Genomic DNA, 25,700 nt, shown 5'->3' on the forward strand with positions numbered 1-25,700 from the left:
GCAGCGCGTTGCTCTCGGAGTTTAAACCCACGGGGGGCCTGAGGTGAGCTGGGTGAGGCGTTGGATCAAGAACGAACGGCTGAGATTGCCGTTCTGACGAAAATTTCTAGTTTATTTTACTTTATCCCTGTCAGTGCGTGGAAGATAATTTCTTCATTGAGATTTTTATGTGATGGCCATTGCATTCAGCAAATGGCGAAATTAGGTATGCAAGATTTCCAGTATTTGAAAGTTTAGGTATGCAAGATTTCGGTTCAGGGGGGTTTCTCAGATTCAGCGACAAGTTTAGGGGGTGAAATAGACTTTTCTCTAAAAAAATTATCTCCAAAAAACAATGATGCGCTGCAATACATTTTTTTTTCACATTCATGAGATGGAAGCTGAAAATTGGAGCCCATTTACAGTCATCCATCGTTGCCGCATAGGTGCAGGAAAGAAACGACAACTATGCCCGCACCCACCTGTATACACGCCCCCTACCAAAATTTTATGTACCCAACTTTGCTCTACGAATGAAGCAATATCTACCCTTACCCTTATACCCAACCGAAATGGAAGGTGAATCAATATGCTCCGCGCCGCCATTGACGTGGCGGGAAGATGGAAAATCCCGAAAAATTCATCATTGCCATGAACTGCTACTGGTGACGGTGGCTTGAAGAACTGAATCGAGGACCATGGCTGATGGCATCCCCTGAAATGGCCAACAACTCTAAGTTTCCACATGGAAGTCTAAATTCCCGAAGCTCCCGTTTTAGTTGCTACTCTGATATCGAGGCAATTAGACCTTCACCATAGTCAACATTATCAATTGTAAATTCGGACTGGCTTCTCATATGAGTGACGGTTCTGCAGGTAGCCAAAATCATGACAACAGAGTTAGAATCATATTAACAGTGTTTTTTAAGAGAAACATATCAGGTGGCCCAGATTGAAGTTTGCACAATTTGCACGAAGAGGTTACTTTGCACCTGATATGTTCTTTTTTTAAAAAAATATTGGAATCTGAATATAAAACAACATAGGAATGTTACAGTAATGTGCAACAAAATTGAAAGTGGTGATGTGAATGTACATGTCCTAGTTAGAGAAATGGTCTCAGTAATGATCTACCACATTTCTACAAATGCCTTCCTTCGGTGCCAGCAGTTGTGAAAATCATTCTGGGCAAGCTCAAGCATAGATTCAGATGAAACGGACTAAAACTGATTTCTCTAAACTACCAAGACAAACCAAAAGATCCTTAATCTATTTACTGAAAATTTCAACGACTCTAAGGAATCTCGTAAAGATGCAGCTATCAACACCACAAAGCACGGCATATTTGTGCCCAAGCAAGGATGATAGAATTATTGTGTACAAAATTGACATTATAAAATTTGACAGCATCATTTTCATAAGAAAGCTGCATACCTGATTCACTGTATAGGCCCTTTTTGGTGCAGTGTCAGTGTGCTCCATCCCAAGATATTGCTCCCAAGCTCCATAGACCTCTCTCCTCTGTAGGAATCAGAGGACAAATGTTAGCACGCAGAACAAGTGCATGGATGGAGCTAGAGAAGCATATAGGTAAAATCAACAATTTACCTGAAAACAGGAAGTTATAACATCTGAATCCTGGAGGTAGTCTGGTCGATTCATCGATATGAAAGCAAACTTCCACTGGTCACATGAACATTAATAGGTATATTAGTTGTGGAGCTGCATAATATGCAATGCAACTCAAGGTGAAAGAAAAGGAATGACAAACAGAAAGAATAGCAAGAATCCAAAAGCCCTGTCCGGAAGTAACATAATCAAGATCTACAATTAAATATCACTTCATTATGCTTGTTTTCTGTCACAGATAAAAAAATAATTGAGAAACCATTCTACAAGACACAAAATATGTGCATCTAATTCACTTATGACTGACAGGATTTTTCCTTGAACTTATAGATTCTGATAATACAGATGCCATCTGAATTCTGCTAATTACAGAAGAACCAAATCAGAAATCGTGGTGTTATTTATGAATACTAATCTATTATCACACCATCCATTAAAAGAAACTTCTATAGATTGTGACCTTGGAAAATTCCTCGTCAGAGACTTGGAGTTTACTCTGTATGCGCTTCTTGACTTCTGCTAAAGTCTCACCTTCACGAACAAGCAGAAAAAAAGGGTCTCCGAAGTTCTGGATTTGCTGTAGGTCAAAAGAGTGTTGGTTATTAACAAGTAGTATATCATAAATATTGAATATCTATCTTCAATCTATCTTCATATACAACTCAAACAGGACAATACCTGAGTTTGATTAATATCTTTCATGAAGTGATAAACATGAATTAGCCGGTCATTTGAACCTATGTTTTTCTCTTCTTCTGGAATCTGCAACAATTCATAGATGCATGTATGAAACTACTTGGGACTGAACAGACTAAGGAGCGACAATCACCAGGTACAGCAGGCATAATCATTACATACCTCTTCAGCACGTAGCGTCCAATATTGATCATTTATATTCTCTATCTTCTCAAGTAGTGGAAAGATCTATCAAACAGCTTGAAATTAACAAATAGTAATAACAAAAATAGTAAAAAAAATCATACTCCATCTGTTTTTAAATATGACATTAAGGACAAACTAATTAGTTTTTGAACTAAATTAGCTTTTCCTGAATGTCATATAGTTGAAAAAAGTAGGAAGTAGTTTTCTACATTAAAAGGAACTCATTGTGATAATTAGAAAACATTTTTCCCTAGAAGAATAAACCATAAGAATCCATGTACCATGTATGATTCTAACCATGCAACATCAGACTGCATGACTACCTGATAGATCTTGTGGTAAAAGACTTCTAGCACACGTAGTTCAGCATTAGGACTGGACAGTTGAACCTGTTCATGAGTACGACTAAAAGCTTCAGGAAATAAACCAATCAGAGAAACATAAAAAAAAACACTTTACAGTTGATGGATGGCAGTGGTAGCGATTATAAAAAACAAAAGCTTTTATTCTTAACACAGGGATAGCAAAGTATAAGCAATAATGCAAGTATGACCAGACCCTTTTACCAGACAAGACTAGGCACTCAATTTGCTACCTTTTACACGTCTTTGCTCAAGAACATACCTTTATATTTTATAATGGTATACTCCCTCCCTTTTTAAATATAAAATGTTTTGGACACTTGTCCTAAATGTCATATATTTTAAAATGGAGGGAGTCACATTTTGAAGAAGAGACGAGCCTCATGTTCCTAGAATTCCCCCCCCCCCCACACCACCCACCCACCCACACCCCTCATTTTGTGTTTCCTAAATTCACCGAGAGTCAATCTATATCTGTTCGCAACAATGGTTGAACTTGCAGGAGCTAACAAATATTAGGTAGCAAGGAACGCACTTAAGTAGAGGGGCACGCCCCAAAAAGTAATCTTGTGCATACGGTTCAAACCAGCAAAGAAGAAAAGGAACAAGCGTATTAAGATGGGTATATGGATACATTCAGGTCCAATGCAATAATTAAGCTTAATTACAATAAAGCGTAACTCTGGAGCATAAAACTACACTCAAAAAGGACTGGGAAAACAAACCTTTGTTTTCAAGTCATTTATCACATCAGCAATGGTGCTATTCTTTGGAAGCCTGATGCTATGATTAACAACCTGGAAGAAAGGATGTCATATGGACATATATACAAAATACTTCAGGCAATACAAGATTTGGGCCTTGCAGCAAAACAAACCCCATCCTTTGTAGGATGGTAGAATGCAACTTTCAGGGTTTTCAGGAACTGCAATTCTGGAAGTGGAATATCCAGCACCTCATAATACAAGATGTAGATGTCTGTACCAGACGGATGATGCTTTAGTAGGAAGTTCAATACATTTTGTTACACGGAAACCATGCTCAAATTGACAAAAAGAAATGAAAAGCATTAACCTGATTGTAATGGATGAGCATGTCCAACAGATGTTCCACTCCTCGATATTTGATGGGTTGTGGTTTAGGTTGCTGAGAGTAACAATTATGGGATGTAAGGCGAATTTTCGCTGAATCATCCAACCCAAGTTGATGAGCTACTCTCTCAACAACATCATCATAAGTATGATGCTTTGACCTTGAGGAATGGAAAAAAAACATATGGGGGTGAGATATCCATTCAATTAAACAATTTAACTGGAACATTTATGCACAATAAGCAAACCCTCACAATTCCAAAGAAAAATCATCATCCTTTGGTTTCTCCAAAGACAGGAAAAGCACAACCTGCAGCAAGCAAAGTACTTTGAGGAACATGATATGAAAGCAAGTTTTAACTGTCAGCAAAAGCTACAAGGTAAAAGGGTATTGTTCTCAAGAATGAACCATATTGCTGACAAATAAACTCTAGAGAAACTACTAATAAAGAACTGAAGAGAAGAAAAGGAAAAAGGATGAGCAAGCAATGTGGACATATGTCCCTTTAGCAGCATATCATGAGGGGCAATTCAATAAACAAGTAACATCAAGCTGCTGCAGCAGGAGATTCGGCAGAGGTTTGGTGATGGTTATTATTAAGGTGGACACACATTAGAAATTAAACATGCATGATAGATAGGTTCCATTGGAACAGAAATAAAGCTATAGATAAAAACCTTAACTGGAATATTTTATAGTGACCTAAAACATACCAGAAACGATGTGGAATATGACCATAAATAGATGTGGCAGAATGACGACGTGCAACAATAGCTTACAAACGGGAAATAAAAAAACTGTATGAAAATTGGAAGAACAAATACGAGTGTTATAGGTACAGTACAAGACTAATCAAGTTGGAGATATGGATACCATACCTGCCTATTATGGACATACTCCAAAAATGAAGGAACATCTGGATATCGCATCTGTGTATCATGGTCAGCTCTTGGTGATTTTTGGAAACAAATAATGTCCCCATCGACAAGCTACAATATAGGGAATATTGGAAATAATTCATAAGTAACCCTTTAAACTGAGTTATGCATCCCTTTGAATAGAAGTGTGTTGACAAACCTGATTAGAACAAAAAGTAAGTTTCTTGTCAATAACTTCACACATTACGGTTGGCTCAAACTTAATTTCCTGCATGTACCAATGGAACCATTTAAGCACCTCATAAGATATTCATGGGCAGATGAATGATGAATTAATCAACAGAGAATGTTTTAAGGATTGCCGTCTGGACAAAGTATTATCAAATCATGAAAATAATCTTGCCTCATAAAGCTCAATTTCTTGATCTGGAGAAAATCCGGCCATTTTGTTTAGTTTTGCCAGGATTTCTGAAGGTTTGCCGAAGGCCTTCACGAAGAGCCTCCCCATAAAACTACATGTATGTAACAATGCCACGAGCCACATGACGATACGTTTTTTTTAATGGAGGATAGAGAAGCACTACTGAAGACAAGATGAAAATGTCGTCAGTCCAAACAGAAGATGTACCGAAGTTCTTCCTTTTCTGGGTTGTAGAGTTTGAAGAAAAGAAGAATGTCATCCTTGAGCTTCTTAGGAGGAGGGAGAGGCCGCAAATCCTGAATGAATAAACAGAGTTAGGTAAGGAATCCACAGCTGAGTACAACAGCAGACACTAAAATAAGTATCATGCAGCACAGGAAGGAAGCATAAGTCCAGCATATCATTACCAGACCAATTTCTACTTCCAGAAACAGCTTCAACTCACCACTAAGTGCCTTATTTGCCTCCGTCAGTTGCCCCACCTGCCCAGTAAAAAAAAAAAGACTAGATACATTCACACTAAATTGAAGTGTGAAGAATACAGAAAAAACAAAAACAAAAAATAACACTGCAAGGTTGCATAGCAATTCTTGCTATGGAATCTTGACAATTGAATTGATTTTCTGGAAGCAAAATATTCCATATCTTAGGAGAAACCTACATCGATCCTTCAAAATGATGAAAGAGTTCACATCCTTTATGATGTTCCTCCTACGTATACTACATCATGTGGCAATATAGAACATTGATAGTGCCTGTCATGAATCCTAATTCGTAATCATAGATAGTAATGTCCATTAGATATAGATACATAACAGATCACATAAGAATACGTATTATGAACTGCACGAGTCAAATCTGCATATTAATTCATCACCAGGTACCCAGTTGGTAACCATTAAACCTTATCCCCAACCACTGGTTTTATACTTCAATACATAAGAATTTCCAATTTTATACAACCCAGTCAGTTCTCGACTTCATTATTATCAGTATTGGCATGCAAATTAAAAAAAAGTTACACGCCACTTCCCAAAGTATCTGCAGAATAACTATCATCTCCAACACTTCAGGGCAATGAGTAACTTACATATTGTGTTTCTTCATCAGGGGTCAATGGAGAATAAGGGCGGTATGTATGGTTGTGCCTCTTAGCCCACAACCAGAAGCGCTGAAACTGAACTGGGATGCCATATACCTTGGCAACTTCCTCCTATTGTACGGTTTATCATAAAAGTTAAATAAACAATTAAGTCGAATCCAATTTCAAGATCAATAACCAGTAACAAGAAAGATTTGCAACCATAGAAATAACTTTGTGTTCTGAGGGGCACATTACCTTGAAAGAACTAAACGACATTTGCTTCTGTATTCGGAAATTATGGACCTTTTCATGGTCCACCAGGTCAAAATATATATCCTTTCCAATTTGCTGCTTCAAATCCTCATCCCGTGCTACCTAGATTTATTTGTCATAATAGAATGCCCAAAAAGATAAACACAAAAGGATTTCAGATTATGAGATGAATAGGAAGGAAACAAAGATCTAGACCTTAATTATGGTATAAAGATGAGCTTCCGCTTTTTCTTTCTTTTTGTGTTCTTTATCTTCTTGTTCTTTCTTCAATCTTACCTGCAAATCCACAGTTTTAAACCAAACTGTACCAAAAAATGGACCCCACAGAAACACAACATAGAGAGTGCTACAGACTTTGCATACCCTTAAATGTTCAGTGATGTCCTTTTCATCAACAGTACACATAATTTTCTCCTTGTCACTCTCACGAATATAAACAAGCATATACGCGTTTGAATGCTTCATGAATTTAAATGGAGCATTGTTGAAACCAGGGTTTATTTGGGGAAACTGTTTAATCCAGAAGAGAGCAACATAACCATGGCGATAAGTAGATCAGATATAGACTTCAATGGACATTTATCCATGAATAGCAAAATTAAATAGAACTTACCTCTTCCTCACCCCCATATTGTTCTTCAAGGGCCCTCTTAGCACCTTCTTTTGTTACACGCTCGTCATCAAATTTATACCTGAGCATGACATGTGGCGAAAAAAATAGAAACTGTTTACAATGATGAGCAGATCAGGAAGCATAGATTGCTGTCACAAAAAAATTACAAGCATTTTAGTAGCAACAAAAATATCTAGATAGAAATTATACATTGCCTCCAATTTCATCGCATGAAACCATAGCATTGCATACCTCAAAAATCAGAGGAAGGATTTGAGATTTGGGAGGATTGAGATTGAGTTCAGAGGGGAAAGGTATTAGGGCTCCAAGAAGGAAAGGTTAGCTGGGGCGCTGCAGAGAGAGATCCAGAGCACCGCAAAATTATGGAGATCTAGGGTTGTAGGGAAGGAGGGGGAGCAGCAGCATGGGCTTGTCACTTCACCGTTCCAGAAAGTTCGTTCCCAATCTAATATCCTGCTCCTCTATTACTTCCAGGTGGGACCCAGACCCTGGTATTTTGGGCCAACCCATCAAGCCCAAATTTTGCCAGGTTACCAACAGCAAGAGTCATCCAACTTATTTCTTCCCAAATGAAGTTCAACCCCAAGCTTACAATGAGGTACAAAAGTGCTTTTGGACATGTTTTATCCTTGTATGCATGGAGAATAGCAATCCAAGTGTCCGAACCATGGCATAGGATACCATTCTCCTTTATTATTATTCCTGTACTAATACCTAATTAATTTTTTATCCTCTCTATTGGTGGCTCCTTGTTTGGTCTCATTTCTAGCTTATCCCAAAATGCTTGGGACAAAAAAGGCTTTGTTGCTCTGTCTACATTATTCAAGTGGTTCATACTTCATATGCAAGTGATCACTTTCACTAATTCACTACTGCAGTGTCAGTGTGATTGTTCCCTGAACTGATATTCACTTTCAGTACCTTGAAAAATGCACTGACCAAGGACATATTACTATTTCAAGTAGAATTTTACAAGACATGCCTGTTCTGTCGATGTATGTGGACTAAACAGCCAAGGGTGCAATTATGTAATATATTGAGTGTACTCTTATTCTTAATCACAATACATATGATGTGCAACAAATCTGTATTCTAAATAGTGCAAGCTTAACTAGCCCCTCCAAAAGCCAACTGGTTATAGTTGCCAAAAATCATCAGTATTCAGAACAAACTAAATGGGTGATTTTCCCATAGCCAACTGGTTATGGCAAAAAAAAAAAGAATCTGGAAACTTCAAATGGCTTCACAAAGGTTTAGGCCTACTCTATATGAGAATGCCACTATCCACTTTTCCAAAATTGTAAGCATGACTCCTACAATCACTGGTCATCTGGCACGTAATAAACACAGATTTAGTTTGCAAATTTTGGTTCTCCAATTTAAGATTGCAAGACAGTAATATAGTATAGTTCTATTCAACCATTAAATAGCTAAGCACAAGGAAAATTAACTAAGTTATCTAGCAACCAGTCAAGTAAATGTGCCAAAACAATAAACCAATACAAAAGCCTACCATTGCTCAGACAGAGTGGGCCGTATGAATGCATAGTAGTGACCACCATGTACCCCACCACTATGAACGAGAACACTGATTAAAAACAGATAAACAGTATTAGTACACAGCAGAAATGCAAGAAGCAAGTTTGTCTTAGATGGTGGAGGAGAAAGGGCTATGAACTGTATTCTTGTATTCAGTAGTAGATATCAAAGAGCACATACAGTGTACAAGAGATGAATCTCCAGAGCAAACCCTAGACTAGAGTGGAGTTCCTAAACTGCCCTTGACTCAAGGATGGTACAGCACAGGTACCCTTGCACATTATATTACCGCAATACACAATTACAAGTAACAGCAAGGAGCAATTAGTAGACTAAAAATATGATTCTAACAAACTGCCACTGGCTCTCTACACAGTAAATAAGAAGAAAACTGTGAATGGTATGTGATGATTCTTAGAAAGAGCTGCCTTGATCATATATGGAAATCTGCACATGCATGTGACTGTACTGCACATGATCTACCAATTTCTTTAAACTTCTGTCTACTTGAGCATAGTATAGCAACCTATGCTCCACATAGCATGTTGGAAAAACAAATTGCAATTGTTTTTAGATGGGACAACTAGAAATTCTCTGGTGTTTCGAACTCTCAAAGACCATAACAAAAAGAACATGTCACAGTCCAGTAAATAAACTAATAGATTTTAAAGCCATACAAAGATGTTACAGTAAATGGTATGAGTAACTAAAAAGGCATTACCTGAAAAGAGCATAAAGGTTTCTTGTACTTCGATCTGCGTCTGGAGCAAGGTATTTGCCACCATCTCTATCCAGATCAAGTTGCAGAGGGAATTCGTAGCGATCATTAATCTGAGCAAGCAAGCATATATAACAGACATGACAAACTCAGAATAGGAACAAAAGAATAGGTCTTCAAAACATTTAGATTGATCATAATTGCTATGCACATCCATCATTTTTCATTCTAAGCAGGGCGGCGGCCTCTGTGCACAAAGTGCACCACTGGCTCAATCGCTCATCATCATAACAGTTTGGATGATTTGGAAATATTGCAAAGAGTGGGTGTGTTTGAGAACTTGCAGCCAGATGTTGAGACTTGAGAGGCTGGTGACAGGCATCTGGGATAAAGCCTCACTTAGGGTCATGGCTGGTGCAAAGCACCCTCGTATCTGCTGCTTTAGTTGATAGTGTTTATGTTGGTAAGGCCCGGTGGCCTTTTGTGTGCGTGGGTGCTTGTTGGAATATAAGTGAACTGCCCACCTCTACCCATCAGCTTAAGCTTTTGGGTTGAACTGATCGGTGCATGCAACTCAATATGGTATCAAAGCCAGAGATCTCGTGTTCGAATCCTGGTTAGCGCGATTAAATAAAATAATTGCTGCTCGCTCTTATTCCACATCTGAAGTTTGAGGGAGCCTCCACGTGAGGGGGAGTGTTGGAATATAAGTGAATTGCCCACCTCTCCCCATCAGCTTAAGCTTTTGGGTTGAACTGGTCTGTGCATGCAACTCAATATGGTATCAAATCTAGAGGTCTCGAGTTCGAATCCTAGTTAGCGCAATTAAATAAAATAATTGTTGCTCACTCCTATTCCACGTTTGAGGCCTGAGGGAGCCTCCACGTGAGGGGGAGTGTTGGAATATAAGTGAATTGCCCACCTCTCCCCATCAGCTTAAGCTTTTGGGTTAAACTGGTCGGTGCATGCAACTCAATAGTGCTTTTGTTTTGTGTTGCTTTATTTTGGGTTTGTTTTGTTTGGTGTTCTGGGTCGCGCCCAGCAGTGTTACTCAGATTGATGTCTTTCGTTACTTCTTAATACAACTATGAGCAGCTCTCCTGCAAGTTTGAGGAATAAAATCATTCCTAAAGGCATCATTTTCAACAGATGATGCAGGGACTTAAAAGCAATCTGTTCTTTTTTTCTCTGTGCTTGAAAACTAATGTCGAATCTACTTGATGTTTCTTGACTGAAAATTGTTAGTGTTGTTATTCCCTATTGCTCCTGTGGTTTACATTAATGCTTGGCGAATGAAATCACGCAGAAAGGAAAAGCTATAGGAAGGAAAAAGGCTGAAAAAACAAAAGATAAGAAAACGAATATGTGAAGCCTCCAAGGTTGTGTGGTTACTTTTAAGTCACAACAGAAAGAGTTACTTAAGATGGCTTGACCATATAACCAACTAAGTTATCAATTAACCTGGAAAAGATATTGGAAAGTGATTGCTAGATGGGCAAAAACGAATATTCCTAAAACAAAACATCCTACACAATTGACAAGAATACTTCCTTGTACATAGTAGCTAAATTTCATTTTTCACATAGTTGATGTAATTAATTCTGACAAGAAATGGCCCAATCAATAATCAAAATAAATCTTTGTGTCGATGTTCAGAGACGATTTCTGAGCGGTGGCCAATTGTTCCTAGAGGTATTGCTTACTTCTTCCACATTAAAAACCAATCCGAAAATTACAATGCTAAATAGCTTTTGAAAATCCAAAGCTAAAACAAAGACATGCACACATAAAGGTTATTCCCGCCATTCTTAAATATGTGACGTTAGGACCAGGGTTAAATAAACCGACCGGTCCGATCAAACCGGCGCGGTCCGGTAGCAGTTTACCGGACCGGTTTGATCGGAAACCGGTCAAATTCAAAATCGCATATTCAACCGGTTTCGATCGGCTTACCGGTCGGTTTGACTGGTAACCGGCCAAATTCAAATTTTTTTTGTTTAAATTCAAATGCCCGCAAAAGTATACTAAATAAATGTTTGTATAACATATTTTAGCCTAAATGAACCCTCCAACCCTCTTTTGTACTACTTTTACATTGTATTTGTATACTTTTGTATGCACGCTTTTTTTTGTTTAAGTTCAAATCCCCGCAAACTATACTAAATGAACGATTTTTTGAGAAAATTTGACACCATTAGATTCGTCGCACCTTGAAGTATTTTTAGGATTTTTTTGGAAATTTTTCATTTTTTTTAATTCAATTTTGAATTTTGAATTTGGGCCGGTTTCATACCGGTCCAAACCGGAACCGGCCCGGACCGGTTCCCACCGGTTTGGTGAACCATGGTTAGGACAAGCTAATTAGTTCAAACGTCATATAACCTAAAACAGACAACAGAGGGAGTAATGAAAGCAAACTAAGTTCACACTCTGATAGTTTACTTGACCTCTATATAACCCCGATACTTCAACATGACCCCATATCACGTATCCGATACGTATCCGCGTATCCGTATCCGATACTCCGATACACCTTTGTGCCTTTAACTTTTGCAGAAATTTGACGTATCCACGTATCCGTATCCTTCCGATACCGATATGCGTATCCGTATCCGTGCTGCATAGCTTGACCTAGGTGGGCTCAGGCAACCTCAGTTCATTTAAACCACCACCAAAGCTCCAGCGCATTTTAATATGGCAGTAAAGAGATCTGTGCCTAAGAATGAATCCATGTTAAGATAAGAGAGGTTTCATAACTCAATTTTGTGTTTTCCGGTTAACATGATAAAGTTCTTAACAACAAGCATATCCTAAAAGAGATGTCATTGGTCTAGCAGGTCTCACAAGTACATGGCAATATAATTAGTTGAACAAAATGCAATGTTATCACCAGAACAAACCTTAACATTGGTATCTCTCATATAATCATACTCAAAGCGTTTCAGCTGGAGTTGCAAAACAGGAGGAAAATCAAGGAAGAGAACACCCTTCTTCGCATCCTGCGATATCAAGATTGAATCAAGTCACCAAGACAGAATCAAAACAAACTGAAGACTGTTAGCAGGTTTTTAGTGGGCCGGCCCTTGTGCCGTGGCGCCCAGCCTAGGCGGCTAGGGTTGCCCTTGGGTTTTATGGTAGTTGATTCAGATTAGGCAAGGATCACCGTTGATTGGGTGTTTTCCTATAAACCCTAGATGATCCTTGCATGTATATTGTACTCACTATACTCTCATTAATCAATCACCAATTTCCCGAGCCATATTTGCTTTCAAAGACAAAGGTTCTCATACAAGTTGCAAACTTTGTTTATCAAATAGAAAAAAGAACTAGATGTCTAAGGCATATCATATGTAGTCGACAGGTTCCCTATATGGCTATATGGTTATATATTTCAGTTATTTCCTATTGAGTTGCATGTGCCAACCAATTCAACCCAAAAGCTTAAGCTAATAGGGAAAGGAGGGCAATTCACTTATACTCAACATTTCCCATCCCGGTGATTGGTTACACTTAAGTTTAGTCACAAACATTTTAATAAATACAGCAACTCAAGCTTAAGTTATCATCTCAATTAGTAGCAGGGCATCAGTTACCTGTAGACCATGATTCTCTGCGTGATACTTGTTATCACCCTCCAGGCGCTCAACTTCAACATATTTATCAAACGACGAATACACATCACGACAAGCTTTGACATCAAGTTGAAGATCTGCAAGGCCATAGAGCACCTAGTCAATAAACAGCATAATATAATTAATGTAAACCCAGGAACAAAGACGGCGCATACCATAAAAGGACTCCTTGCAGTTAGATTTATAGTCAACATTTCTGCACTCAATGTAATTGATGTGATGACCTTCAAATAATTGCTCAATTGTTCCTTCTACGACAGTTCCCTAAGAAGATGTGAGGTTAACAAAAAGAAAAATGCACTATACATCAAAAGTTCCATTATGTTACCTTCATTTTATCCTCAAGTTTCTCACAGAGAACTCTGTTGAGCTCTTGTACATCATGTTGCAAGAAAGAATCATATGTGTCCCATCCAAAAGATTTGGTCAGCTCTTTTGTAGCTACACTACTGTCACTGTACTGGAGCTTGTAGAAAAGGCTCTGTAGCGCCAAGGGAATACTTCCTGATGGCATGTCATTTTCAGTGGTTGGCATATGATACACAGCCTTAAAGCAGGAGAAAATAATCAGTGAAGTGAAGTAGGAAGAATGCCTAGAATGTAAATGCATGGTATAGCACCTTCCTGAAGTACGGTATATGGTACAGTGTTTGCAAAAGAGAGTTCACATAACAGGTAGCTCCTAGGTTTTTCAGACCCACATAACCTGTTTCCTTTTTTGAGTCATGCGCCCAATAGTCAACCATTCTGCGGAAAGAAACCTCAGCCTCCACAACAACAGTACCATTCACAAGATAACCTCTACTTGGATCATAGAGCTCACTCAAAGGCATAAAAGATGTGAAACCCCAATCACTCTCACGATCATTAAATTGATGTTGGGTATCTGCAGACACAAAAGCAACAATAGGTTGGTGCTAGATACATCTGTAGAAAGAATCATTGGCAAACGAAGGTATCAGCATCAGTAGATCAAGAACAATATGCATCCTTATTCATCAGCAACAAAAATTAAAAAAAAAACATGTTGCATCGCATTTGCAAGCATGGGCTTACAATCCAGATCTTATCTTTGGAAATGGACCAAATGTTCGTAGCCAGAATATCCAAGTAAATATAGATAGAACAGCAAAATCAATCCATCATCAACCGTGGAACATACATTATAAATTACTATGGGCAACCATCCCACCTATCCACCTAGGCCCACCACCCACCTAATCGCAAATTAGGTGTTAGGCATGGATATGCCACCAAACTAGCACCAACGAGAACTGGTTATTACAGTTTTGAAAAAATATCAATACTTCTAACATGTCATCATCAACAGTTATAGTTTACTCTTCATTTATGTGGTATAAACTCTCAAACCATAATGAAACATTATGACCTAAGAAACATTGATTAGCAAAAATATTCTATTTTATAGATTAGCCAGGAAAACAGTCGACTAATCGCATTTGCGGCTGATTGATCACTCAGTGTCTCAACAGTCACCTTTTATACAAATGGTGATAATCTAACCAGTTGTACTGACTAAGTTTGGCAGATTTTCACAATAGTAGTATTGTTGGTAGCTAACAATTTTTACTCGACATTAAGGTTGCATTACATGGCACAATGTTGCGTGTTTAATTGAGGCTTCATTACGAATTAAGGGAATTCATAGTATTCAAATTCAGAGACATGATACTATTCTGTGCACAACCATGTTAAGAAGACTGCCTACACTGCCATCCAAATGGGATCATAAAAGTTGAAATGGCCACAAAACCACTAGATACATAAGGTTAACAAATTCCAGCCTGATGCTCGAAAAATATTTAAGGGGATGTTTGGTTGCCGGCCACAACTTGCCACACCTAAAGTTAGGCTCGCCACATATGTTTAGGCAGGTGTTTGGTTGCTCATTTGAGTTAGGCTCGCCACAACTTCATGAAGCGCTCACCACAGTTTTTCTTTGTCGAATGTGTGGCGCGCTTTTTCTCCACCACACCACCTATGGCACGCCACACTCGTCCCGCGCAACCAGATGCGCCCTCCTCTGACAGGCAGCATTGACCCTCGTGCATCCCGACGGTCACCCCAAACCCGTGCGGCGTCCGTGCAGCCAGGGTGACCAGCAGCTGCCTACAACTATGCAGTTCCAGCGGTCTCCTAGATCTTTTTATTTCTTTCTTAGTGAAGAAACAAGCGGAAGCAATGAAGCCATGTATCCCTTTTAGGATGCACAATTCCGTGATTTTTGGCATCAATTTCTTTAATCGATTAATCTGTTGCACAAATGAGTGGTAACTGAAGTAGTTTTGCCAACAAGTACCTGCCAACCAAACAGGTGCCACAACTTTTTGCCAAACATTTGTGGCAGCAATCCAAACACCAGCCACACTAATTTTGCCACAACTTAGTTATCAACCAAACAGTCTACTTTTACCACAAAATATGGCTTGCCACAACTATGGCTGCTACCTAACCTTGGGCATGGCAAACTATGGACAGCAACCAAACATCCCCTAAAACCGGTAACTTTTCCGGCAAAGGCATAATGATATATTAGGTTAAAATTGCCGTGTGTTCAAAACTTTATATTCCCATGTTTATATGTGCTGTTTTGGCACGTAACGTTTTCTAGAGTAACCACATTACACTCGCATTCTTCCCTTCATAATCATAAGAAGCCTAACATTTATTCCCCCCCCCCCTATATTTAAGTGCACATTTATAACAGGGAATTATGGACAGCACAGCATGAAGCAAGACTGCACCTTTGCGTAGCGTATAATCTGGCTGGATCTGGTTTACAACAGACAGGCTAAACTGAGCATAGCGGCTCCAACCATACGGGAGGTTGGCTGCGTCAGCAACATCCAAGTACATTGAGATGTAGTCCACATTGTTCCCCTTGGGGAAAATCAGCACACGCCTGCATGAAGGTTAACAGATGTTATGGATACTCAAAAAACAACACAGGGTAAATAAATAAAAAATAAAAACATCCATGGCTGCTGCTCCTGGAACAATGCAAGGGAATGAAGGGATCAGGAGCTCACCATTTGAACCCCCCAACGACAAAAACCTCTGAGAACTGCTTCTTCCCGTTGAACTGGGTGAAGTTCTCGATTGTCCATGTGAACCGCGATGTCGGTAGATCTTCCACTGGCTGGCTCTCCGCCGTGCTCGCCACCTCTGTCTGTGCCACCACTGCCAACAGCCAGTAAACACATCCGCACTATAATCAGGATCACGCCAGCGGACACAACACAGACTCAAGTTCCTAATGCAGCACAATGCCGAACCACACTAGAAATCAGAGTGAAGCAAGGCAGAAAACGAGTTAGGCGCACAGTACACCTTCCATGGGCTGCGCTGCGTCCGCGTCTGCGGCGGCGACCTCCTGGTAGGGCACGGGCATCTCCTCGTCCTCCTGCGGAGGAGGAGGAGGGCAATGGGAGGAGGGGTCAGATCCGACAAACTCATAAACCCTAGGGACGGAGACGGAGGAGCGCCACTCCGATCAGTTGGGAGGTGGCTTGCCGGGCGGGAGGCAATGGAGGAGTGCGGCCGCGTGGAAAGGGAGATCGGGAAGCGGCGAGGAAGGGGACTAGTGGACGACGCACGTACCCCGACAGTGGGAGCAGGAGTCACCATTTAGGCGAATGGGTCGCCTCCAGTGGTGGAGGCGCCGCGGCGCCGGCAGCGCCGGCGGAGAGGAGGCCGCGGGCGGGACTTGAGCCGGAGACGGCGGCGGCGTGGCGGAGGCGAAGCGGCGGAGGGGAGTCGCCGACCGGACTAGGGAGGAGGCCGTACGGGTAGATGGGAAACTGGAAGGGAACGAGGGGTAGTTTTGGGATTTCAGATCATTTCGATTTTAAGAAATAGAATAAACGAAATTCCTAATAAAAAAATTTACAAGTTCTTTTCATATACCTACTTTTTTTTCACCTTTTCCCTTCGTCAACTAATTATTTCTTCCTGCCAAAAAAGGTAATTCTTTTCTTCCGTGCTACCAGTAAAAATATGCTTTTCCTCTTTGACGTTCATATTTTATATGTTGTGACTTCAGCACAAAACACATGCTAAGCTCAACTCTCATTGACTTCCAGTTTTGTTAGAATTTAGTTAAGAGTATGCTTACTGTGTACTCCCTTTGTTCCAATTATAGTATGTTTGATTTTTTTTATTTTCATGTTTGACCACTCGCTCTATTCAAAAATTGTGCAAACATCATTAAATTTAAGTCGTCGTGAAGAACTTCTATTAATAAACAAGCAAAAAAAGTAAAGTTTTGCATAATTCTAATTCTTTTAATAAGATGAGTGATCAAATTTGAGATCAAAAAGTCAAATGAATTATAATTTGGAACGGAAGGAGTAGTCTGCAAAAAAATAATATGTAACGCTTATGCGCACATTTGTTTTTTGTTGCACACTACCACATTTGCTTGCCTTTCCAAAGGCATAATAAAATCAAACATAATATACAATGTTTGTTCATGTGGGAAGATGTCTTAAAGAAAATATAGATGACGAACATGTTTATAACTAATGCTCTTTGTAAATGAACTACAACAATAAGTAGAGTTTCAAATAATTAAATAAACATAGGAGCATGGGTGAGCAAATAATACACGTATTAGGGGCAAATACGATAATGGCATCTACACCACATTAGCATCTTAAATGGTTTAAGTCCTAGATATAACACAAGAAGTGAGAATTATCCATTGAATGAAAACAGTATTTTACTATTTTTTAAGCAACCCACAAAAATAGTGTGAGAGGAAAAACTCAATATATTTTAAAAACATGTCTTTTCCATGGGAAAATGGAAGAAACATGTCATTGCATTAGAGCTGTTTGCTCATTACGTTTATAATCTTTGTAATAGATAATACCATTTAGACTTGATGTAATTATTTGGTATGTACTACCTCCCGTAGCCACTATTGGTTAGCGCTATATAAAAGCATGATAATTAGTGCAATCATCACAGAGCGATGGAGGTCATTTTAGTTTGGATTCATATTTGTCAATATCATTATTATGACTGAAAAATTAATTATACATATTTATCTACATTCATAATTGGTTATGTTTTATATTAAAAATGTGAGTACATAGCAGATAAGAGATAGCCTTTTTGTTTTAATATATTATGAAACTATCTCCAAACTACCCTTTTGGATGCATTTTCAGAATCCTATCTATCAACCACCCGTCTTTTCGATCAAGCTATATATTTGTAATAGCATGTTGCGTAAATATTTATGCCACAATCTAACATAATCAAGTGGGAGGTATATTGATCTATATCGTGCAATATGAAGGTTGAAGGTTGTTGAATTTGAGGGAAAAAAAACTTTACTTGTTTTAGCTCTAAATTTAAACGACAGTTTACAATTGGAGAGCTAAAACAAACGCATTCTTAGAACTTGATCGGCCACGTAGCTCTCTAGATTTATATATACATATATACAGAATTGAAAAGCGTATCACCTTTCAAATTGTCGCTCGATAGAGAAGAAATTTAACGGGCGTGCTATCTGCCTCTCTAAGTTCCACGAGACTCTGTATCAAAAAAAAAAAGTTCCACGAGACTCCACCCTAGCCGTCGATCGGGCATCGCACGCTGGATTTCACGTGCACCCTCTGCTCCATCTCCACGTGTCGCCGCACATCGCGCCCTGACGAGCGGGTCCCACCCCACAGCAGCGGCGCGTCTCTCCCGGGCCCGCACGAGCAGACGAACCCAACCCAAGCCCTGGCCCGGGGAGACGCCGGCCAAGGGCTTTTCCCCCGCCCGCCCCCGCCCGCGCGCCGCCTCCAGATCGAGCGTGCTAGGGTTTGCTCCGCCCCCCTCGCCGCCGCTGATGGCTCAACGCTTGCGCTCGATGGCGCGGCGAGACCCGGACCTGGATGACGACGACGTCGGCGGCGGCTCCCCGCCGTCCCGGCACCCGCGCCGGGGCGGCAGCGGCGAGGAGGAGGACGACGACGTGGGCAACGAGGACCTCAGCCTGGAGATCGTCGCGCGCGCGCGGCGGAGGCGGCGGAAGCGGCGCGGGGCGTCCGGCGGCGGGCCCTCCCTGCTCGCCGACCTTCTGCAGGTGTCCTCCGGCGACGAGGCGGAGGCCGCCGGACGCCCCGCGCACCCCGACCTGCTGCAGGTGTCCTCCGGCTACGAGGAGGCCGGCGAGGTGGAGGAGTCCCGGAGGAAGCAGAGGAAGAAGCAGCGGAAGAGGCAGAGGAAGAAGCACCGGAAGGAGGCGGCCGAGGCTGCAGCGGCGGCCGTCGACGGCGCCGACGAGGAGCAGCAGGAGGTAAGCCTGAGCTGGTTCAGTGATGTGTTCAGTATGAGTGATGTGTTCGATTCAGGCCCCCAGTGGCATGTATGGTTCAGTGATTTTAGGTACGCAATCCCAGATAGAATCAAAGTTGAGCTGAGAGCTGTGTGATTGTACTGCCTGTAATGTGAGCTCAGAGGAAGCTACTGAATCTATCTGATGTAGGAATCCAAAGTAGTGCACCCCCCTCCCCCACCCCCCCCTGCTTAGTCTATGCCTTCCTACTGTTGCTGGCTAGGTATTAGCTGGTTTTGTTTGAAATTGTCTAAAGGCAGATAGTGTTTTCTATATTAGTAGGCATAGCCCAATGAAGCGTTAGAGATGCCTGTTTTACTGTTGCATATGAATCGAGACTTGGGAGTGATGGGTTACGGACCTTCACATGTTAGATTCAGGGATGTTATATTAAGAGCTTTTATTGGAAAACAAAAATGTAAGGTTTTCCTGGAGAGCAACTAGTTCATTTCTTCTTTTCGGCTTCAGGTTGGTGGTACTCAGGAGGGACTAATTGGGACAGCAGAATCGGTGCTAACTGAAGATGGGGCTGATGTCCCTGCATCTGACAATATGGTTCTGCGGAAGCTCCTTGTAAGTGCCCACTGCCAAGTGAATTTCTTGTATCTGTGCTGCTGACATGAGCTTACCATTGTATTACTTCTACTTGTGATCAGCGCATGCCGAGATACTTCGATCCTGGGGAAACATTGTTGGAGACTTGCTATAATTGTAGCGAGGAAGGACATGTGGCAGCAAACTGCCCGATGGAAAAGCGGAAGAAACCTTGCTTTGTTTGTGGCTTATTTGGGCACAATGCAAAGCAGTGCACGCAGGTTGGTCTCCCTAGCTCCGAGGGATTATCACTCGGTGACTTGGGTATGTCCATTCATGCCCTTGATGAGTGCATTCTATTTGGTTCCTATTGTTTATAAGTGTAATGTTTCTGTAATTGAGGATATTTCAATTTTCAACATCTGCTTAAGTTTAAACATGTTTTACATTATTAAGGCTTTGCGTCTACAAATGCTTGTATGTCTAGGCAAAATGGAAATACATCTTAAGCCTGTCACTACATTTTTACAGCAACTGCCTTCTGTTTAGCTCCTGCATGAACGCTCATGTTTCTAGGGAAATGAAATTTATTGCTGATTTTCTGTGCAAAGCACACTGGATGCCAAATATTAGCAGAATGCTTATGTTCCCTTCCAATTAGATATGTTGTACATTTTGATCAAACAACTCCTTTATGTTCATAATGCCTGTTTGTTTTTTGATTCCAATACTCAGCTCTGTTCACTGTTCCTATTCTCATGCTTGTTCACACCCTGTCAATAGGAGTGATACCTTTACTTATATGATTTGTGAAATCTTCCTTTTCATAATCATGCATGCCTGATGATGTTTTCCATTGTTTCTTTGAATCTTCTGTATTAGTTATCTATTCTGGTGCTATATTCTGTATATCTTGCTCTTGTAATTTTCTTACTGGTATTTGGCATTCTCAAGAATAAACAAATTTTTAATGCTTTTCACAGGGTCAAGACTGTTTCATCTGCAAAAAAGGAGGTCATATGGCGAAAGATTGCCCTGATAAGCACAAGAGGAATGATCATCAATCCACTTTGTGTTTAAGATGTGGAGAAATAGGTCATGATATGTTTGGATGTACCAATGAATACCCACCAGATGATATTAAGGTTACTGCTTCTTTGCGTTGTTTTAGCTAATTTGCTATACCTTGCTGTCATACTTGAATTTTTGTTTGTTGGTATTTATTTTCATAGTCTCTATTTCATTGGTCTGAAGAAAAATGCATATAGAAGAATTAAATTAAATGTGAGGTAGATTTTTTGTTTTGAGTGCAAATCGTGTTTGGGATAGGTGACTAGGCTGTAGGATGCATGAACTGGGTAATTTTTATTCCAGACCTTCCCTTCCGTTCAATGGTAGCATGGGCCCTGAATCTTGCATGTACAAGTTTTTGAATCTGCAATGACCGAACAGGGTAGGTGTCCTCTATGTTAAAACCTAACTATTTATGTAGAGCAATAGTGTCCCTGTTGCTAGTTTAGATCCATAGAGCTTCCCCCTTGTTAATGCCTCTGTTTTCGATTATGCAGCAAATAAGATGCTATGTATGTAATCAGAATGGTCATCTATGCTGTTTTGATGTCGCTGACAATTGGCCCAAACAAATTAGCTGTTACAATTGTGCCAAATCTGGTCATTCTGGTCTGGTAAGTTTTTATGCTTATAAATTATTATTTGCACTGTTTCCATATGTTGCTTCTCATGGCAGGTGATTAACATTGGACCTTATATTCCAGGGATGTGCCAAGCAACGCAGGGAAACTAGCACTATCTCAACTCCAACCGAGTGCTACAAATGTGGCGAGGAAGGCCACTTCGCACGTGGCTGCACAAAGAATGCCAAGGTTGTTATAAGCACCTCACACATTGTCTGCCCAATGAAGAGTTAACTGTGTATTTATGCCAATCTGTTTCTTTTTTCCACAGTTCGATCAGTCGAAAGGCAAGTCATCATCACACAGTCAGAGAAAGGAAAAATGGAAAAAGGACTCCAGTGCAAGATCAGCTCCTCATGATGCCTGTAAAACTAGTAAAAGGAAAAGCCCCCATTTCGAGGATAGAATGGACATACCTCGGCATAAATCCAAAGCTAGGGGTGGTTGGACTGGTGGCGATGATCTTGATGATCTACCGTTCAAGAAGTACAAATCCAATGCGTGGGGTTCTCCATCTACACCCAAGAAGACGTACACGAATCACCAGATCTCTGGCGGTGACTACTTCACGCCTCAGTCCTCACGAAGGCACAATCATGGTTATGCATCACCGAACTCGAATTATTCACCCAGTGCAAAGAAGCACGGGTTTTCGTCGTCAAGATTCGCTGCCAGAAACACCCATGTCTGGTTTGGGAGAAGTTAGCTGTGCACGTGTCCGATTTTGTTGTTCCGTTACCAATAGATTATGACTGCCCCCTGGGGATGAACTCTGCCTGTCTGTTCATTCCCTTTGATAGTTGTTTTGTCTATTAAGATTATATGTATTGCGATTTCATTCAGTTTGGACTCTGAGCAAGCTTCCTTGGTTCTGCGCGGCAGTTCATGCAAACTGCAAAGCAGCTACTGTAGTCTGCAGCTTGCCTTTCAACCTTCCTGGTGTTGTCCGAAAGGAAGGGAACCCTTTCTCATCACTAATGCCGCATCACATGCAAATGTAAACACTTCCTAAGAACGCGAGGCAGCCTGCGCTAGGATTTGAACAACTATACCAGTTAAGTAGTGTAAATGGTTTGCACTACAGTACTCAAGCTGAACCAAGTAAATTTACTTTTGAAAATGCTAGCGCAACATCTCTTCTAGCGTGCTGCGTGCAAGTAGTGGCCGCATTCTTCAGCTTCTCTTCCTACTCGCTTCCGCCCTGCCCCCAACCTCATGTCTCACTTCATTCAAAAAAAAAAAACTCATGTCTCACTCTGCAGTGCGTCCGGTTCATATTTTTGGAAGATTTGATAATAATAGATTTGTCAAACCCAATTGGACGTGAGAAAAAACAAAAACAGAAACAAAAATAGATCCCCAAAGGTGGATGAGATCAGAATGACAAGTAGTTCAGTAGTCAAGAACCCCCAGATCAAATGCACACACAAGACATAGCAATATCAGTCAAGTATACAGATCGGATTCATAGTAGGTAAGTTGTGGAGTCACTCAAGTACACAGATCGGATGCACAGTGGGCAAGAGAAGTTCTAGAGTCGATGTATCTCAGGCTTCAATGCCATGCTGCTCCAAAAGAAAGCGCCACCAGTCTGCAGTCCAACGCAAGGAAAGAGAGCATATCAGATGAAACCCACGAGTAGGGGATTGCAGTCCAAGGTACGTTCAGTTCAGTAAAGGAGTGAAGAAGCTCGTTACCTTGGTATCTCTGCTCGTGGAGGTAGTAGTAGTGGAGACCAGCCTCTCCCAGCGTCTTGCACCTGATCATGCATCCCCTTCTCTGGCAGAGGAAGCCACCGCCGTGCAGCACCTCGCAATGCTCCTTGAGCTGTGAACCAACAAAGAGTCATCAGTGTCACAAATTAGGATACTTCTTGCTACTCTGTTTCAATTGAACAACTTGAGATTCCTACCTTTTTCTTGAGAAACAACTTCGACTTATCTTTGTGGAAGAAGCAAATATCACACAACTCCCAATCATTTTTCTTGTTCTTAACGCTCAGCTCCAACTGCCGGCTCCTGCAGAACCTGGCGTAACCCAGGGCAACCACGTCGTCGCGGTCCTCACGCTCTCCATCCTCGAACGGATCCGGCTGCAAACGGTTCATGCCGAACGCCAATTATCAAGAAACACTCACAAACTGAGGGCACTCAGAGACCAGAATCAAAGAACGGAGCACTGGAGAGTCCAATCCAAAAACCAAGAAGGAACCAACGCAACAAACAGGGGAGCGGACGGAATGGAGGGAATCCTCACCGGAGGGGATCGCGGACGCGGCGGAGGGGGAGGGGAACGCGGACGCGGCGCCGCAGGCTGTCCCCTCCTCTTCGGCCTCTCGCGCGCGGCGCCGGCGCCGTTCTTGGCCGCGCCAGTCTTGCCAGCGGCGTGGGCGGCGGAGCTCTTGGCGGCGGCGGCGCGGTCTTCCACGAGCGTTCCGGCGGCGCGGTCCTCGGACGGCTCGTCATCTTGCGCGAGCGTCGCGGTGGAAGCAGTCCCGGCCGAGTTCTTGGTGGTGCCGTCTTCTTGGAGCGCCGCGGTGCCATCCTCTCCCGCTCCGTCTTGTTCGACCGCGGCGGCGGCGCTCGCGCTCCCCTCAGCCGCGTCTTCTTGCACGAGCGACGCGCCGGTGGCGGACGATGGGGCGGCCTCCGGGTCGGCGGTCCCGTTGATGTCGTCGTTCAGCATCGTCTCGCCGTCCCCGCGCCTTGCAACCTAGGAGAGACCAACCGAGAGAGGAACTAATGCACACTCTACGCAACAGAATCAAAACGACGCTCAAGGAACCAAAATCAAGAAGGAACGCCACGAACAGGGGAGGGCGAGAATCAAGAAACGGCGAACAAGCGGACGGAATGCAGGGGATGCTTACCGGAGGGGGAGGGGGAAGCGGAGGTGGCGGAGGGGGACGTGAACGTGGCGGCGCAGGCTGGATCCTCCTCTTGGGCCTCTCGCGCGCGGCGGCGGCGCCGTTCTTGGCCGCGGCAGTCTTGCCAGCGGCGTGGGCGGCGGCGGCGCGGTCTTCCACGAGCGTCCCGGCGGCGCGGTCCTCGGACGGCTCGTCGTCTTGCGCGAGCGTCGCGGTGGAAGCAGTCCCGCCCGAGTTCTTGGCGGTGCCGTCTTCTTGGAGCACCGCGGCGGTGCCATCCTCTCCCGCTCCGTCTTGTTCGACCGCGGCGGCGGCGCTCGTGCTCCCCTCAGCCGCGTCTTCTTGCACGAGCGGCGCGCCGGTGGCGGACGATGGGGCGGCCTCCGACTCGGCGCTCTCGTCGATGTCGTCGTTCAGCAGCTTCTCGCCGTCCCCGCGCCCCGCCGCCTCGCCGACGCCCGCGCGCGCGAGTCTGCGCATCAGCGCCGCGCCGACCCACCGGAGGAGGCGCCTCCCTCCGGCCTCGAGAAACTCCGCAACGCGGCGGAGGATCCTCGCCAGAGCGAGCCTCCCAGGCGGAGCTGGCGGCGGAACCGGAGGCAGAGCTCGCGGTGCGCGGTGGCGGCGCTTGGAACGGCGACCGCGCGCCATGTCCGGTGGCTTGGTGGGAAGTTTCTCGGCGACGATTCTTGGCCTCGGTCGAGTGGGAGGGAGGAGGGAGCAGGGAGGAGAGGAGGGGGGCGTTTGGGTACACGGGAGGAGGCGGGCGGAAGTATTTGAAGGTAAGTCGGCGTCTCGGCGAGCCCGCCTTCCACCCCTCCCTCTCTCCTCCTCTCACAGACAAGTGGGCCATCCATCTCTCTCTTTATTCCCAGCCATGACCACGGCACAGCGACGGACACGACGGCCAGCTCGCCACTGGCGGCCTCGCCGGCGACGAGACTCGGCCCACGAGCACCCCTGGAACACCCGGAACATCTCCCCCCCTCTTCACTTCTTTTATGCGGTGGCCACCATGGCCGGCGGTGACCCGCGACGACAGGGCCCCTAGGCCCAGGCCTCTGGACGGATAGCATACCTGTGACCCCTATATCCCGTTTGAGTCAAATCCCGAGGACAAAACCG

General features: G+C 42.8%; 3 protein-coding genes across 4 annotated transcripts; 1 reads left to right on the forward strand and 2 right to left on the reverse strand.

The window, feature by feature from the left end:
* Positions 1–310: 310 nt before the first annotated feature.
* On the reverse strand, positions 311–16,901 carry LOC120684685 (ubiquitin C-terminal hydrolase 12-like). Of its 2 annotated transcripts, none has more exons than XR_005679406.1 (32): positions 16,745–16,901; positions 16,475–16,547; positions 16,174–16,324; positions 15,889–16,046; positions 13,744–14,009; positions 13,452–13,670; positions 13,279–13,387; positions 13,085–13,200; positions 12,392–12,490; positions 9,495–9,604; positions 8,748–8,822; positions 7,214–7,292; positions 6,964–7,110; positions 6,796–6,876; positions 6,583–6,702; positions 6,334–6,456; positions 5,651–5,725; positions 5,451–5,539; positions 5,226–5,334; positions 5,022–5,090; positions 4,823–4,933; positions 4,198–4,253; positions 3,927–4,104; positions 3,730–3,830; positions 3,578–3,649; positions 2,814–2,879; positions 2,467–2,532; positions 2,287–2,370; positions 2,069–2,185; positions 1,588–1,662; positions 1,414–1,500; positions 311–849 (listed from the first exon to the last, which is right to left on the reverse strand). XR_005679406.1 is itself a non-coding variant. In XM_039966570.1 (32 exons), exons 1-32 carry the CDS (start codon positions 16,769–16,771, stop codon positions 808–810), a joined length of 3,351 nt encoding a protein of 1,116 aa, XP_039822504.1. In that variant the 5' UTR covers positions 16,772–16,901; the 3' UTR covers positions 311–807. The 2 variants fall into 2 exon arrangements, 1 of the variants encoding a protein (XP_039822504.1); XM_039966570.1 differs by having other exon boundaries at positions 3,730–3,824; positions 3,920–4,104.
* A 2,018-nt stretch (positions 16,902–18,919) lies between these two features.
* On the forward strand, positions 18,920–22,561 carry LOC120685891 (protein AIR1-like). Its single transcript, XM_039968010.1, has 7 exons — positions 18,920–19,442; positions 19,950–20,054; positions 20,138–20,296; positions 20,999–21,160; positions 21,584–21,700; positions 21,791–21,898; positions 21,981–22,561. The coding sequence occupies exons 1-7, from the start codon at positions 18,993–18,995 to the stop codon at positions 22,413–22,415; spliced, it is 1,536 nt and encodes a 511-aa protein (XP_039823944.1). The 5' UTR covers positions 18,920–18,992; the 3' UTR covers positions 22,416–22,561.
* A 1,298-nt stretch (positions 22,562–23,859) lies between these two features.
* Positions 23,860–25,226, reverse strand: LOC120685049 (tropomyosin-1, isoforms 33/34-like). Its single transcript, XM_039966892.1, has 3 exons — positions 24,579–25,226; positions 24,042–24,421; positions 23,860–23,887 (listed from the first exon to the last, which is right to left on the reverse strand). The coding sequence occupies exons 1-3, from the start codon at positions 25,224–25,226 to the stop codon at positions 23,860–23,862; spliced, it is 1,056 nt and encodes a 351-aa protein (XP_039822826.1).
* Positions 25,227–25,700: the final 474 nt, after the last annotated feature.

The sequence above is a fragment of the Panicum virgatum genome, chromosome 8N (genome assembly GCF_016808335.1).
Source record: "Panicum virgatum strain AP13 chromosome 8N, P.virgatum_v5, whole genome shotgun sequence".
NCBI lineage: Eukaryota > Viridiplantae > Streptophyta > Magnoliopsida > Poales > Poaceae > Panicum > Panicum virgatum.